At 36.7% G+C, this 13,840-nt stretch overlaps 2 protein-coding genes across 2 annotated transcripts; both read right to left on the bottom strand.

Annotated features, from left to right (window-relative positions):
• Positions 1 to 320: 320 nt before the first annotated feature.
• On the bottom strand, positions 321 to 3,472 carry LOC117923295 (probable NAD(P)H dehydrogenase (quinone) FQR1-like 1). The gene is made up of 4 exons (XM_034841518.1): positions 3,334 to 3,472; positions 2,050 to 2,143; positions 1,050 to 1,312; positions 321 to 924 (listed from the first exon to the last, which is right to left on the bottom strand). The coding sequence occupies exons 1-4, from the start codon at positions 3,354 to 3,356 to the stop codon at positions 693 to 695; spliced, it is 612 nt and encodes a 203-aa protein (XP_034697409.1). The 5' UTR covers positions 3,357 to 3,472; the 3' UTR covers positions 321 to 692.
• Positions 3,473 to 12,204: 8,732 nt separating this feature from the next.
• LOC117924313 (U-box domain-containing protein 8) lies at positions 12,205 to 13,687 on the bottom strand. The gene has a single exon (XM_034842921.1). The coding sequence runs from the start codon at positions 13,577 to 13,579 to the stop codon at positions 12,488 to 12,490; it is 1,092 nt and encodes a 363-aa protein (XP_034698812.1). The 5' UTR covers positions 13,580 to 13,687; the 3' UTR covers positions 12,205 to 12,487.
• Between the last annotated feature and the right edge of the window lie 153 nt (positions 13,688 to 13,840).

Below are 13,840 nucleotides of genomic sequence, written 5' to 3'. Positions count from 1 at the left end.
CAGTTTCTTTAATTCGAATTTTCCACGCCTTTGTTCTTGGGACCACATCTTGATACACAAGTGACACTGGAGAGAGATCTTATTCCCTCTATTGATTAGGGCAAACAACACAAGCTCCCAACCTGTTTGAGCGAGACTCCAAACCCAGCCCTGTCTCAACAATGTTTGGGCCAACATATAACCAGTCCCATTGTCGGCTATAACAAAATTGCAACGTATTATTTGATTTTAACATTTATTGCTATTGCTGAATGCCTGCTTGGCAGGAATCCCCACAGTGAACAAATGGAAGTGGTTCATTATGTTTATACACCATCTGATGAAATTGGAAATCTGGGTCTCAATTAGTCCATTGCCAGTTCCCCTGCTTGAAAAACAGAGTGCAAACAAACTGCATAGCAACAGAACAAGCCTTGTGGATAGACTCAAACTAGACACTTCTGTGACGCCTTATTCCTAACCAACAAACCAAGCAAATCGAGAGAACTAGATATAAGAGTGTGCAAACCTTATCATTAATAGAAGCCACTGTATTGTAGAAACTTGGTGAGTTCTACATTGGAGATGTCTTCATTTTAACACGCCAAAGTGCATATTATTATTGCGAGAAAATGAAAGTTTGGGGACTGAAACACTAAAACAAAATAAATGCAGTGTGGTAGACGAAGATGCAGTTGAATGGTGAGACGAAATCATGCAGTTCCTTTGAGCTTCTTGGTGATGCCAGCAGTGTACATCCCCTGGTGAAAAGCTTGCGCCAACTCTATCTCAGTAGGCTGTCTTGAGCCGTCCCCAGCGTAAGTTCCTGCACCATAGGGGGAACCACCCTTCACCTGCTCCATCTCAAACATGCCAGCTCCAAATGTATATCCAATGGGAACAAAGATCATGCCATGGTGAACAAGCTGGGTGATGGCTGTCAAACTGCACACAGTTTCCACAAGTGAGAAAATTCTTCTGCACTGTATTTAGCAGATGAGAGAAAAGAAACAAAGATGCCTAATAAAGGAGGCCTTAGGAATTGGGGGATTTGTGAAAAGGGAGCTTACGGAGTAGTCTCTTGTCCACCTCCTTGAGACCCAGTGCTATAGAAAAGGCCTGCAGGCTTGCCTGCAAGCTGCTGTGTTCTCCATAGCGCTCCAGTTGCATCCAAGAATGCTTTAAATTGACCAGCCATCATTCCAAATCTAGTGGGGAAACCAAAGATAAACCCATCGGCCTCAGAAAGTTCAGCAGGTGTAATAACTGGTACATCACTCTTAGGCGGTGCCCCCATCAGCCCAAGAACATCCTCAGGGAGTGTTTCAGGTACCTGCTTGCCGATTGAGGAACAAGTGAATCCATATTAAATCACACTCCAATCAGAAGCATATGATGAACAAAATGTGTAAAATTTTAAAAATCCCCACTTTAATGCATGAAAATAGCAGTTGTATGACTTGTATCTAACACTTGGAATGATGGCATTGGTATCCTATTAAGCAGAGAGACCAACTTCGATACTTCAACAAATATATTGATTTGTTGCAAATGAAATTAAGACCAAGAACAAAAATTTAAACTGTTTTCAAAAACAATTCCATAAAAATAGTTTTTGAAAATTGTTCTTTAATGATCTACATAACATAAATTTGATTGGAAGTTTTTAAATATATTTTAAAAACAATTTTTATACGTAGTAATTTATATTTAATCATTCTTCATATTATATAATTATTTTTTAAAATAATCCTTTAAAAACATGTAAAAACAACTAGAAACAAATACAATAAATAAATATTCTCTTATAAAAATAAGATATTTTATATTTTTAAGTACAAAAAATTGTTTTATATTTTTATTATAATAAATTTTTTAACACCACCCACCCAAATAAATGCCCTATGTTATCTTAAAATTTTGTACTTACAAAAACAAATTACTGATTACAATTCTTTCAGATTTATAGATGAATTAATGCCAGCAAAACATGATTCAATTGAAAACAAAGGAATTTATGCTTCAAAACTGTTTAAAAGAATAAATAATGAACTTAAGAAAACCACCCACCTGCCATAGTTTCACTTCTACCCCTTCCACAGATTCAGCTCCTTTCTTTATCTCTTGAGCAAGCTTTTCAACATGTCCATACGTTGAATAGTAACTGTGCCAGAATTAAATAGTTTAATATTATATTATGAAGATGTAGTAACACAAGTGAAGACACTGACCGACAAAATTAGGGCCTTAATATTATATTATGAAGATGTAGTAACATAAGTGAAGACATTGACCCATAAAATTAAGGCTGATGAAGTGGATGAAATTTATATAGTGAATGCATAGAAATGGGTGCATAGTGGATCCATAAGTTATAAAGAATTCTGTGCCAGGAAAAGAAGTGGGATGGAAGAAATGTAGTGCAATTAACAAGATCCAAGATTTTGAATATTTTAAGAACTTTAAGTTTTGTGCACATTAGAGATTCTACTAAGAACTAATTTCAGTCATGATGAATGTGAGGCCCACCCTACAAAAGAAATGGAATATAGAAACCACATGAGTTCAAAAAACTTTACTTAGGATCTAAAAGAAGTATGACTTCCTTTTTCCCAGTTTGGGAAAACATAATATCGACGAAGAAAAGGGATCCCTCAATAATCACACAGAACCAATGAATACACTGCATATGTTAAAGTCACATGGTACAACGACCACAACTCTACTGATTTACCAGAGATAATGGATCTTCTGCAGAACATGACTTGATCCCCCTTTCTTCTTCTCCTTTTTTCCAACAACTATCCATTTATAAGAACAATATGAAAGAGATAAGCCCTTATTGCACATCCAGGACCCCAGTGCAATAGGGCGAATGGGTTCAGACTTACATGAATTAGTTTTTGTTTTTATCCTCAAAAATCTTAAGGGAAACTGAATCTGGTACTGCAATTGAGAAAATTACAAGTGAAAAAAACTAAACATTGCCATTGCAGATAAGTGAAAATGCAGATCCAATCCCACCCATAAACAAGGCCATTGTACCAAATTCTTGAACATGATTTATGATTTTGCAACCCAACAGTCCACCAGGAAGCATTCATGTAATCTCTATGTTCACATGGCTGAGAAGAAAAATCAGAACAACACTATATCTATTGCAGTGTAAAGTAGAGATACAAATCACAGAAACAACACCCAGAAAGATGAAACAGAGATCATAATCATAAAATGACGGTATAAAGCCTACACATAAAGCGAATATCACCAAATCAAGACCATCAGAAGATCATAAAAGGAATCATATACATGCACAAAGAGATCACGGAGAGAAGGATAGATGGTAATGCTTACACGATATAGAGTTTGGCAGCCATTAATGGAGTATCTGTTGCTCTCTCCACGCTTTGTCTCTCCTTTGTGCTTGTGGGTTTAAGCGAAAAGTCGAAAGTCAAACTGAAAAGTTGATAAATGAAGCACAGAGGAGGTGCTATTTATAGTGACTTCCCAGAAGAGCACCAGGCCGCGGCATTTGAAAGAGTCGTAGTTAATGGGCTAATTGCATCATTATGGTGGGTCAATTTTTGCTAACTCTTATATGGAACCTTGATGTCATGCCTATAATTATTTTCGTAATAATTTGATTATTCTTCCTTAACATAAAAACAATACCATTATATAATTCAGAAAGTCTTCATACATACCTTATTTGTTAACAATGAAAAGATGAGAAAAATTTTCAAATACGAAAATATTTCATGCCTTTCTTCTATTGATACTGATGATCATCCTCAAATTCAATCAGCTTTCACCGTTTACCATGTAAGGTTAATGGTCCAAAAATAGCTATTTATCATTTTCCTTTGTTAGAGATTTTGATGCATTGGCCTCACACAGGTTTGGTGGGAGGGCATCAAATAGAATTGGAGTATTATCCCTAGTAAAAATATATTAGGACTCTGGAAAAGTCATCTGATATTGATCGTTCCTTATATGATGAAGACAATGCATCAAAATGTATGAAGGGTCAACTGTTTCTGGGTATGTTTATGAGGAAAATTATCCAATCTGCAAGTGTCACCGGTGGAATAATATGCATGCAGGCGGCTGAAAAAGACTGTGAAGGAAAATTTGTTTATTTTTTTGGACGGTTTGGAATTTTATTCAGGCACGTTTCATATAGAAAATTAACTTTATAAGTTTGGACATGATTTTTTAAACTTTTTTTTTAATGTTATGATGTGTGCAATATGTCTGCATGACACAATGTCATGAAAAAGGAAATTGATTAGTGGATTGATCAGCTTTCATTTCCATATTATTTGTTCATTAGAAGGAAACCATTAACCTTAAAAGGCAAAATATTTTCTCTTTTTTTTGGTCTTTTTTTCTTTCTTCTTTGAAAAGGCTTGCCATAACATGAAAAAAAGAAAAAAACAGTACTGTTTGTAGTGGGGCCACTGATAATTGAAATCCTCAAATGTGGTTTATGACATGTAGAATATTAGGCGTGATTTGGGTATTAATGCCATTAAGCTTATGAGTTGGGTCTCAATAATGTTATGGGTTGCAATGAAGACTTTGGGCAATGGAAGAGGTGATAGTGAGAGTGAGAGGGAGGGCACATGGGTAATGCGGGGGGTTTTAATTAGAACTTGTCCTTGTCTGTGTCTTGCAGAGGAATCTAAACATGGGAATTGGCATCAATGCCTTTGTCTAGAAGCGTGCTTCTCTTCTTAATTCCCTCTAAATTTCATCCCATTTACGCTTACAAGCAATGATTTTGTTGCTTTAAAACATGGGGTCACTTAATTTTTTTCAAAATGGCCAATGCATTGAGATTTTGGGTAAGCTGGTCCAAGTGCATTTGCAAGGTGGTAAATGGACCTAAAATTGGTTAAATCCTTGGCCACCATCTCTTCCTGTTGGCATATCTAAGAGTGGGAAAGCATTGGAGATTTTTGTCCCCAATTTGTGATGCCTGCGTGCTTTTGCGACTAGAAGATTGTAGATCTGGTGGCCACCTAGCCATCCACTTTGAAAAAAAACAAACAAACAAACAAACCCACCCCCCCAAGTGCCTCTGGAGAAAGGCTTGATTCTTGCTCTGACTGGTTCAGAAATGATGGGCTGCTCCTGCAGGAAAACTTGGGTCAAATAGTACTGGTTGCATGCTTACAGAGAAAAGTACCGAGCACAATTTGGTCATCTTCTGTTCATTGCAAGTTTTCCGGTCATCTTTGGAGCATGGTTACAGAATTTTATTTCTTTCGTATAGAAAAGCTAGGCCCTTATTAGACCACATGTTTGACAATTTTATTTTTTAGGAAATTTTAAAAAGTTAAAAATTTGAAAATGCATTTTGAAAATTAGAAAATATTTTCTAAAAATTTAAATACATAAAAGTGATATGAATCACCTTAAATACTTTGTGAAACTTACAAATTAAAAAGAACATAAATATTTTAAATAGAAAATGAATTTGAGCGTAACTACGAACAATGGATAGATGACCTATATAAGTATTTTATTTTGTTTTTTAAGACTATGTTATTAGTAAATATATTTTTATATTAGATATTCACTTATTTTAGTCGATTAATTTATATGTAGCAAAATATTTTATTGTACTATTTTAAATAAAACATTGCAAATAAAATGAATAAATGTTACATAATAATATCATATGAGTATACAAAATAGTATATCTCATAACATATGGCATATAGAAGTCCAAAAGATCTCCAATTCTTTTTGCTAGTTAGGGCATTTATCGGTTCTAATAAATGTCTCAGAAAGACTTGACCTAGAAGTTTATCATTCACTGGATAGAGAGATATTGAATAAAGCCTTTTGTGATCTTCCTCTAGCCAAAATTGTGTCCCTTGTGGTTCAATAGCTTCCACACCATAGGAAACAACTACTCGCTATGTTTAAAAATCTTGAATTCCTTTACTATTTTGAGGTCCTTATTGATCTTGATCTTATAGAAATAGAGGGGGTTTTGTTGCCAAGAAAAAAATAGTGGAATAGGACTAAAAGGTACATCTCCACTTCATGTTTTGTTTAATTCTTCTTGTCATTTTAAAGAGGTCTTTATCTTTTCTTTGCTTTTTGAAAATAATTGATGCAACACTCTCCTTGCTTAAGATATATCTCCACTATATGTTTTGAGACTCCTACATTCTTATAAAATGTGATTGTGTGCTCGATAGTAAACATAGTATTTACATTGGTCTTTCTTTGATGTATCATCAATTTATCATGGTGGCTAACAAAAAATCAAACAATTCATATAATTCTTGAAAAAATAATGAGTAGGGGTCATTTAGCTTGGTGAACACAACTTCAAAAATATCTCCCTTACAATCTAGCTTTTTGTTTTGTGCTTCCCTTTTATCTTGTAAATCACTTGTTTGGCTATGGCACTTCCTCATTTCCTAGGTGTTTTTTGCTCTCATAGCTTATCATAATGAGAACTTGGGTGCTACAACATCTTCTTTGAGACTAGCATATTTGTATGCTCTAGTGAAGATTGCTTCCATGCTACTTATTTTATTATATGTATATTGTGAAAAAAGTCTAATTTGTCTAAAGAAAACACCCAAGAGAGGGAGGAGGAAGGGAGCATATTGGGTTTTTCAAAACTTTTTCAAAAATAATTCTTAATAGAGAATAATAGAAGAAAGAAAATAAAGAGATAAGAGTAAAGAGAAAACAAATACAAATTTTATAGTAGTTCAGTCAATTTTATCTACGTCCACTCTCCTCAAACTCCTCCCAAGTGAGAGTTCCACTAGTTTGAAACTTCAACCAAACTTTCAAGTGCTTACAATTGAATTTCTGACTCCAATAGATACTACAACTTCTCTTCAAGGATATCCTTAACTTGAAGCACTATCACTCAATTTCTTACTTCAATAAAAATGTGAATGAAAACCATACATATAAATACAAGAAAAGTAGAATGAACAACAAAGGTATACTAGGATGATATGCAAATAGGAGTTTAATGCATCAAAAAAGAAATGAGAACTTTAAATGTGAGAAACAAGTTGGTAAAGTGTTTAATAAGTATTCTTTTATCTCATAAATGAAAATTTTGAAGTGTGGTTTCATGGCTCATTGTCATCTTTGGAGTGAGCAAAAAAGTAGTCCGAAGTCATTTGAATTATTAAATAAGTTACGAAAGGATATTCTACTACATGATACGTTTGTATTATATAAAATTTAGTTATGTTTATTTTTAATGATATCCGATGAACAAAAACTCGATATCAAACAAGATTTTATTAATTTTATTTTTTAAAAGATTGTTTTAATCAAATGCATTCTCAAAGAAAAAGAAATGATATAAACACTATTGTTAGAACATGAAAATAAAAAATAAAATTTAAATAACCTTTTTCGAATTCAATGCAATTTTAGGATACGATTAATTTAATTTGTCATTAATATAACAAGTTTAGTTTGTCGGTAGTTTAATTATGAAGTGAATATCTTTATACACAGGATGGATCATTTACCGATATCCTTAAGTTTGCAGACATGGGGAACGGGTACATTGGAAAGGTATTTTCACATCATCCTATTATCCTAAATTCCTAACAGCAGCAATATTCTAGGCATCACCCTGTGCGATGAAAGGAGACTCGACCAGTCGCACCCCTTTCTTCAAGCAATTCCCAGACTTTTCTCGTCCATTTCTTTCCATTAGAAGTACATTAATAATAAGATGGTGGTAATCACACACACTCACTATCTCACAGGAGAAATGGATTTTGGTCCACACTCCACAGAAGGGGATGGTCTATAGGCCCCTCCCCTCTATCATCACACCAAAGGCATTGCGTGCTTGGGAGGGGAGACCAAATGTCTCCCCAGATCTTTCTTTTCAAGACCCTCCTATTGGAGAAGTGCCACTTCACCTTCTCCACCTCAATCATGGCCTGGGTGTTTGTTGGCCTTTGAGAGGATAGCATTATGAGGACTTTCTTCTTCCTGTTGGTTTCACCACTACTCTTTTCCACTGTATTTTCTGTCCACATCTTCTCCTCCTTTTTCTAAAGAATTGAGAGTGTTGGTCAGCCACCCACACCGTCCCAGTCAAGGGGTTGATTGTTGGGACCACCACTCTTTCTTCGCAATGTGGAAGACCTCATCATTTCAATCATCCGCTAATCAGGGATATTTCTAAATTCCAATTTTTTATCTTGCATTCTGGGTTTCAGTCTCTTTACTCTTTTAGCCTTTTGTTTTTACACGCGGTATTCAGAACCAGCTAATTTGGAAATCATCAAACACTTCAAATGACAGAATAGAGAGTAAAATTCTAGTAGTTTGGATGTGCAAGCTTAAACCTTTTCTTAGAGTTGACAAGGGCTTGTTAGTATGAAAAACTACTTGATGGGCATGCATCCAGAACTAGGTCTCATCAGCAGTTCAACCAGCAACCGATTCAGAGGATTGGAATATCTTGACCATTCTACTAGCAAACTCCAAACACAACTATGCATATCCATAATCAATCATGTACATGAATCAATGATAATTGAACATATGGATGGTGTGCATGTGAATAAATTTAACAAAGGCACAAGCAAACTTCTGTCAAGGACAATGTATGAACATCTTCATCAAAGAGGTAACTCATTTCCTAACTTGGATCCATCCCCACCACGAGTTTCCCAGAGTTATTTGGTTCTCCCAGAAAACATTACTTTCCTTCTTTCCACAGTATTCATTGAGAAAGCAAAAAATAGTCAAATACAACTTGACAATAAAGATATCTTATTACTAATATTATATAAGGAGAATCCATCAAACCTAGTTTTAATATCGATAACATCAATGTTATAGGAAAGTAGCCAGCAGCCTTCCATATATTCTTTTTTTTTTTTGGCCAAGTCAAACGTTGTTTGCTACTAGCCAGTCTACCTACACCAGCACCCTTTTTTTTGGTCAAAATATTTCAAGTGTTCACTTCTTCCAGTGGCAGAGAATCAAAATATAAAGAATCCATTCTCCAAAGAAGGCCAGAGGGACAGACCCTAGATTTCCAAGTTAGACAAACCTAACATTTCCACCAGTGTATCCACCTCAGCAACTATGCCTCCTTAATGATAGATTAAGTCATACACATTCAGGAACCAACAAGGAAGAAAACACACAATGGATTATGGATTATGACATGTATCTCATATACAATACATAGCAAAACATCAAAAGAGTTTCATCTCAGGTACATGCTCTGTGCAGGATATCTTCTAACACGCTGAATTCCAGAAATTGACAAATGAATGAAACTGACATTTCAAGACCCTGGACGTTTTATACCCTCATGTTGGGGAAAGGACTGTAGCTACTTCAGCAGTAATTCAACAGTAGGCATTCTTACAAGGCAAAGGATGTAATTAGATGAACATTTTAAATCCAACTTTCCATCTTGATTGTGATACAAATTCACACACAAAAAGTCACTGGACTTGGGCACACTCACTACTAAATAAACATTTAGGAAACAGAATCCAAAATCTTCCATCTGCTAAATATGGGGGAATCCTACAGTGACTAGAAAATGAATTAGTTTTTAATGACAAGCAAGTGGACAGAGAATCAATCAGATAAGCAACGGTTTCCCCCATACAAGTGAAAAGCAACAATCAGCAAGGAATCTAGGCATCATAGTATAAAGTTCTTGTAATCCAATCACATCATTAACTTGTTCAAGTATTGTATATGAGAAGGTAAGCACTAGGAAAATGTTGGAAACAAGAACAAGTAACAAACCATGAAGCAACCAGGGATATATGCAAAAAGAAAGTGCAAAATCAAAATCTTCTGTGCCTATCAACAAAAAAGGGAAAAGAAAAATGTTTTGTGCACAATAGAGATTTCCACAAAATTTGGAAAAAATAAAAATAAAAGCTAAAAGAGATGATTAGGACACTAGATTATAAAACCCAAGTACAACAAAGAAACACATTCTCTCTCTCTCTCTCTCTCTCTCTCTCTCACACACACACACACACACACACACACAAGGCAAATAATAAAAAAGGAGCAAAAAGAGGCACCGTAAGATGAGCTTGCAACACAGGAATGAGAATTTTTTTAGCAGGCTTGCAACCTAGGAATGAGAATGGATGCTGCAGAATTGGAGAGTCACATTGACTTCCCACTCCCAAGTTTGGAAATGAAGGAATGGAACAAAAGATCAAGTTTCTCCAGCTTCTCTGGGTTTAACAAAAAATTTAACCCAAATTCCAAAATTGGTCCAACTTCCATTTCCATGGTGGGCAGTAGCAGGATGGAATAAAAGATTTAAGTTGTTCCCTCTTTCTTTAGGTTTGACAAAAACCTAATCCAAACCCCAAAATCTTTCCAACCACAACTGGCAACTGAGTTGGAAACCCCAACCAAAATATAAACCAAGCAACACCAACTCTCAGTATCCAAGAGATGTACAAGAACCCTATTTCAAATACCCAAATCTGTTCAAATGCCAGTGTGTGTAACTAAATCAGAAATTCCAACAAAAATTAACTTAGGTGCAAAGAACACACTTACCCTAAGACCATACTCAACAAGGGAGCGATGCAAAGAGAGAGAGAGGGTGAGTGAAACTGAACTAATGAGATAGAGGGAAGTGGCGAGAGATGCCCTCATTTTTGTTTGCAAGAGGAACTTGAATGCAGTTTCAACTTATACAGGGAATTTGACATTTTTTTTTCAATTACCAACCCAAATGAGAATGAGATGCTCACTTTTCAATGCTACAAGGGGATGAATTCTCATAATCATTCTGGATCATGTTACCTATGTGAACCTTATAATGGAATGGCAATGGAAAGGAACTGCATTCCACATTCCACTGCCACCAAACAAACAAGAATCTCTGAACTGCAATTTAAGTAACGATGATTGTTGCACTACACTAGAGAAAAAAATGGGGGCAAGGTCTCTTAACAGTCCATGACCTTGAAGTGGGTTGATAGAAGGAATGATGGAATGAAAGTTCCAAATTTGGGACAAAACCATTATCTCCGCCTCTAGATTAAATTCCATTATCCACTAAAAGAATACTCTTTCTCCTAGCCTAGCCAGCATTTTAATGAAGTTCAAGCAAATTACTAAATCTCCAAAAAAGAGGCTTCTATCTCTAACATCTCATAAATAAATTACAAAATAACAAAAAAAAAAACCTTCTCATCAATTTTTTTTTTCTAAACCTTCTTATTTACCTATCAAAAAAAGAAAAAAAAGAAAGAAAAAAAAATTACAAAATAACAAAGACTTCCAATAACCTCAATTCATCCTTCTCATCAAATTCCTCTGACATAAACCTTGTGTAGCAAACTACCGCAGTCTTCATAAAAGCCTAACATTCCATATGATCTTCAGATATTATTCCCAGATCATGCATGATGCTAAAATATCAATAAAGTTACCTAAAAGTATGATATCGAGGAATTTCTACTAAGATCAAAGCATTGTGTGTCCAAGTTAATATACATTTAAGCAGCTTTTGAAGAAAGGAAACAATTTACTTGGTTAATAATGGGTGCAAATATTACACAACAAAGTTATCACTTAGAAGTATCTATACTGGTATAAATTCAATAACCTCAGACAAAATCCAAGTAGCAATATTGAACCACCTAGGAGAGCTTCAGGTCTGGCTCAAATGTCAATGGGTTGAGATGGGGATGAGGTAGGCCCTAGTTTGATTCCATGTACCAAATAGGGGAAAAAACATTAGCTATAAAAAAGATAGACATTGAATCACCCAAGAAAAGAAAAGAAGCTGATTTGTAGCAGCGCTTAACTTAGGAACACATAGAGAACTATGAGAGGCAAGTTTTATCCCATGCTGGAACTCAGCAGGAAGGTGTGGCACCAATTACAGGGCCCAATAAAAAATAGGAACGAAGACAGGTCAACTTGTACTATCCCAGATGATAGCCATTATAAAACACTAAACCATACATAGAAGGCTTGGAAATGAACAAACTTCGACAATGTTGCTTGTACTTTCCTAATTCTAGCTTCTTAGATAAAATGTTTGTGAAGGAAAAGAAGCAACCAGCTTCATTAAAAATTTTAATTTAGTTTCTTCATTCCTCCTGATAGCATAATCTATCACAACCGCATTGAAGCTTATTTATAAGTGAATCATTCAAATGGAAAACTACTAGGTAATGCTGTGAAGATAAGATATGCTTGAAAACAGGGAAAATTTGTGAATCGAGAAGAATTATCATTTACAAAGCAAAATTGAAACTTTCCAAAAAGAAGAGAGCTCATATATGTCATTTTTATTTGAAATGTACAATACAAAAAAGCCACATGCCCACCAAAATCTAACCTTTTTTTTTTCTTTTGTACATGAACTATCCAAAATAGGAGAACCAATCAACAACACCCAACTCACCTCCACAAAGGACCAAGTGGCGTCACAGAAAAACATATCTCTTGCACACTTCATCTCCCTCAAATTCTTCCACAGTTAATGTTTTCCCTGCAGAGTCTGAACCAAACTTGAAGCATTTCTCCTAACCTTCTCATTATCATCCTCTACCAAGCCCATACAAATCTCCAAGACCCCTTCTTTCATCGTCTCCAAACACATCCCATCCCCATTGCTACACAGCGAATTCAGAGTCATCAGTGCATACTGTACACCCCGCGAGCTTCCATTTCTCAAAACACGCACCAAAATCTTTACGCAACCATTGAATTTCTCCATCTCTTCTCTTCCTTCCTTGCACTTTGCCAAAAGGCCCAGAACTTCAACTGCCCTCTCCAATCCCGAATCTGCAATTCTGATCAAAATCGGTACCGCCCCACATTCAACAGCCCTTCGCCTATTATCCGGGAACGAACAGATAGCATATAGTGCCGTCGCAGCCTCTTTCTTCTCTCTACCTTTCCCGTCTCGAAGTAGCGAAACAAGCGCCCTTATAGCATATGGGTATGTCCCAATCGTGGCCCTGTTCACTTCTACCACCGCCAAACTCGTCAACATAGTGGCCGCCACCGCCCTGCAATCGGGGGACCGGCCGTGCAAAGCGGCGACTATTCGACCGATAGCGCCTTCCGCCACCAAACCCACCTTGTTATCGTCATCCAAACTGAGATTCAACAGTAGCGAGAGCGCTTTCTCTTGCAGACTCGAATCCTCCGAGCCAACACAGTTCAGCACCGCCGAAACCGCGCCTGACTCGGTCAACCGCCGACGGAAAGCCGGGTTACGCTTGGAGAACTGGTTGAGTTGGTCGAGCGAGTGGAGCTTGGAGTGGAGCGGAGAAGACGGTGAGGTGAGAGTAGCGATTAGGGTTTGGGGCTCCGGATGAGGCTGTGGTTTTGGAGCAGACACAAGGGTATAGTTGGAAATTAAACTTCTCAGAGCATGGTTAGGGATGAGAGAGGGGTGCTCAGAGAGAGGCAGTTTAGTAATAGGACACGTCCGGTGACCGGAGTCCAGCCACCGCTGAATTGACGACCGATCAAAAGTATGACCCGACGACAGTATAACCGGGTCGGACATTATCTCCAAAGAAATCGGACACTTGAAATCGTCGGGAAACTGAGTCGCCATTCTCAACTCGCTCCTCCCTCCCTCTCTCTCTCCAAAATTGACTCCTCCTCTTTCCAACTCAGTAGAGGGTTTTTGAGGTTTTGGTCTTTCCTTGTAGGGCAGATAGAAGAAATAAACCTGAGGCTGAGGACCCTAGCCTGTGACGTGGGTATAAAGGCGACCTCAGTTACCATAATACCCTTGATGTTGACCGGGCTGTGGTTGACATAGGATTTGAAGTTGGAGGGGTACTTTGGACCGCCCATTACCGTTATGGTCTCT

Source organism: Vitis riparia, chromosome 10 (assembly GCF_004353265.1).
Source record: "Vitis riparia cultivar Riparia Gloire de Montpellier isolate 1030 chromosome 10, EGFV_Vit.rip_1.0, whole genome shotgun sequence".
In the NCBI taxonomy this organism is placed as follows: Eukaryota; Viridiplantae; Streptophyta; class Magnoliopsida; order Vitales; family Vitaceae; genus Vitis; species Vitis riparia.
Note: the sequence above shows the minus strand (reverse complement) of the source record. Positions and strands in the feature narration are given on the sequence as shown.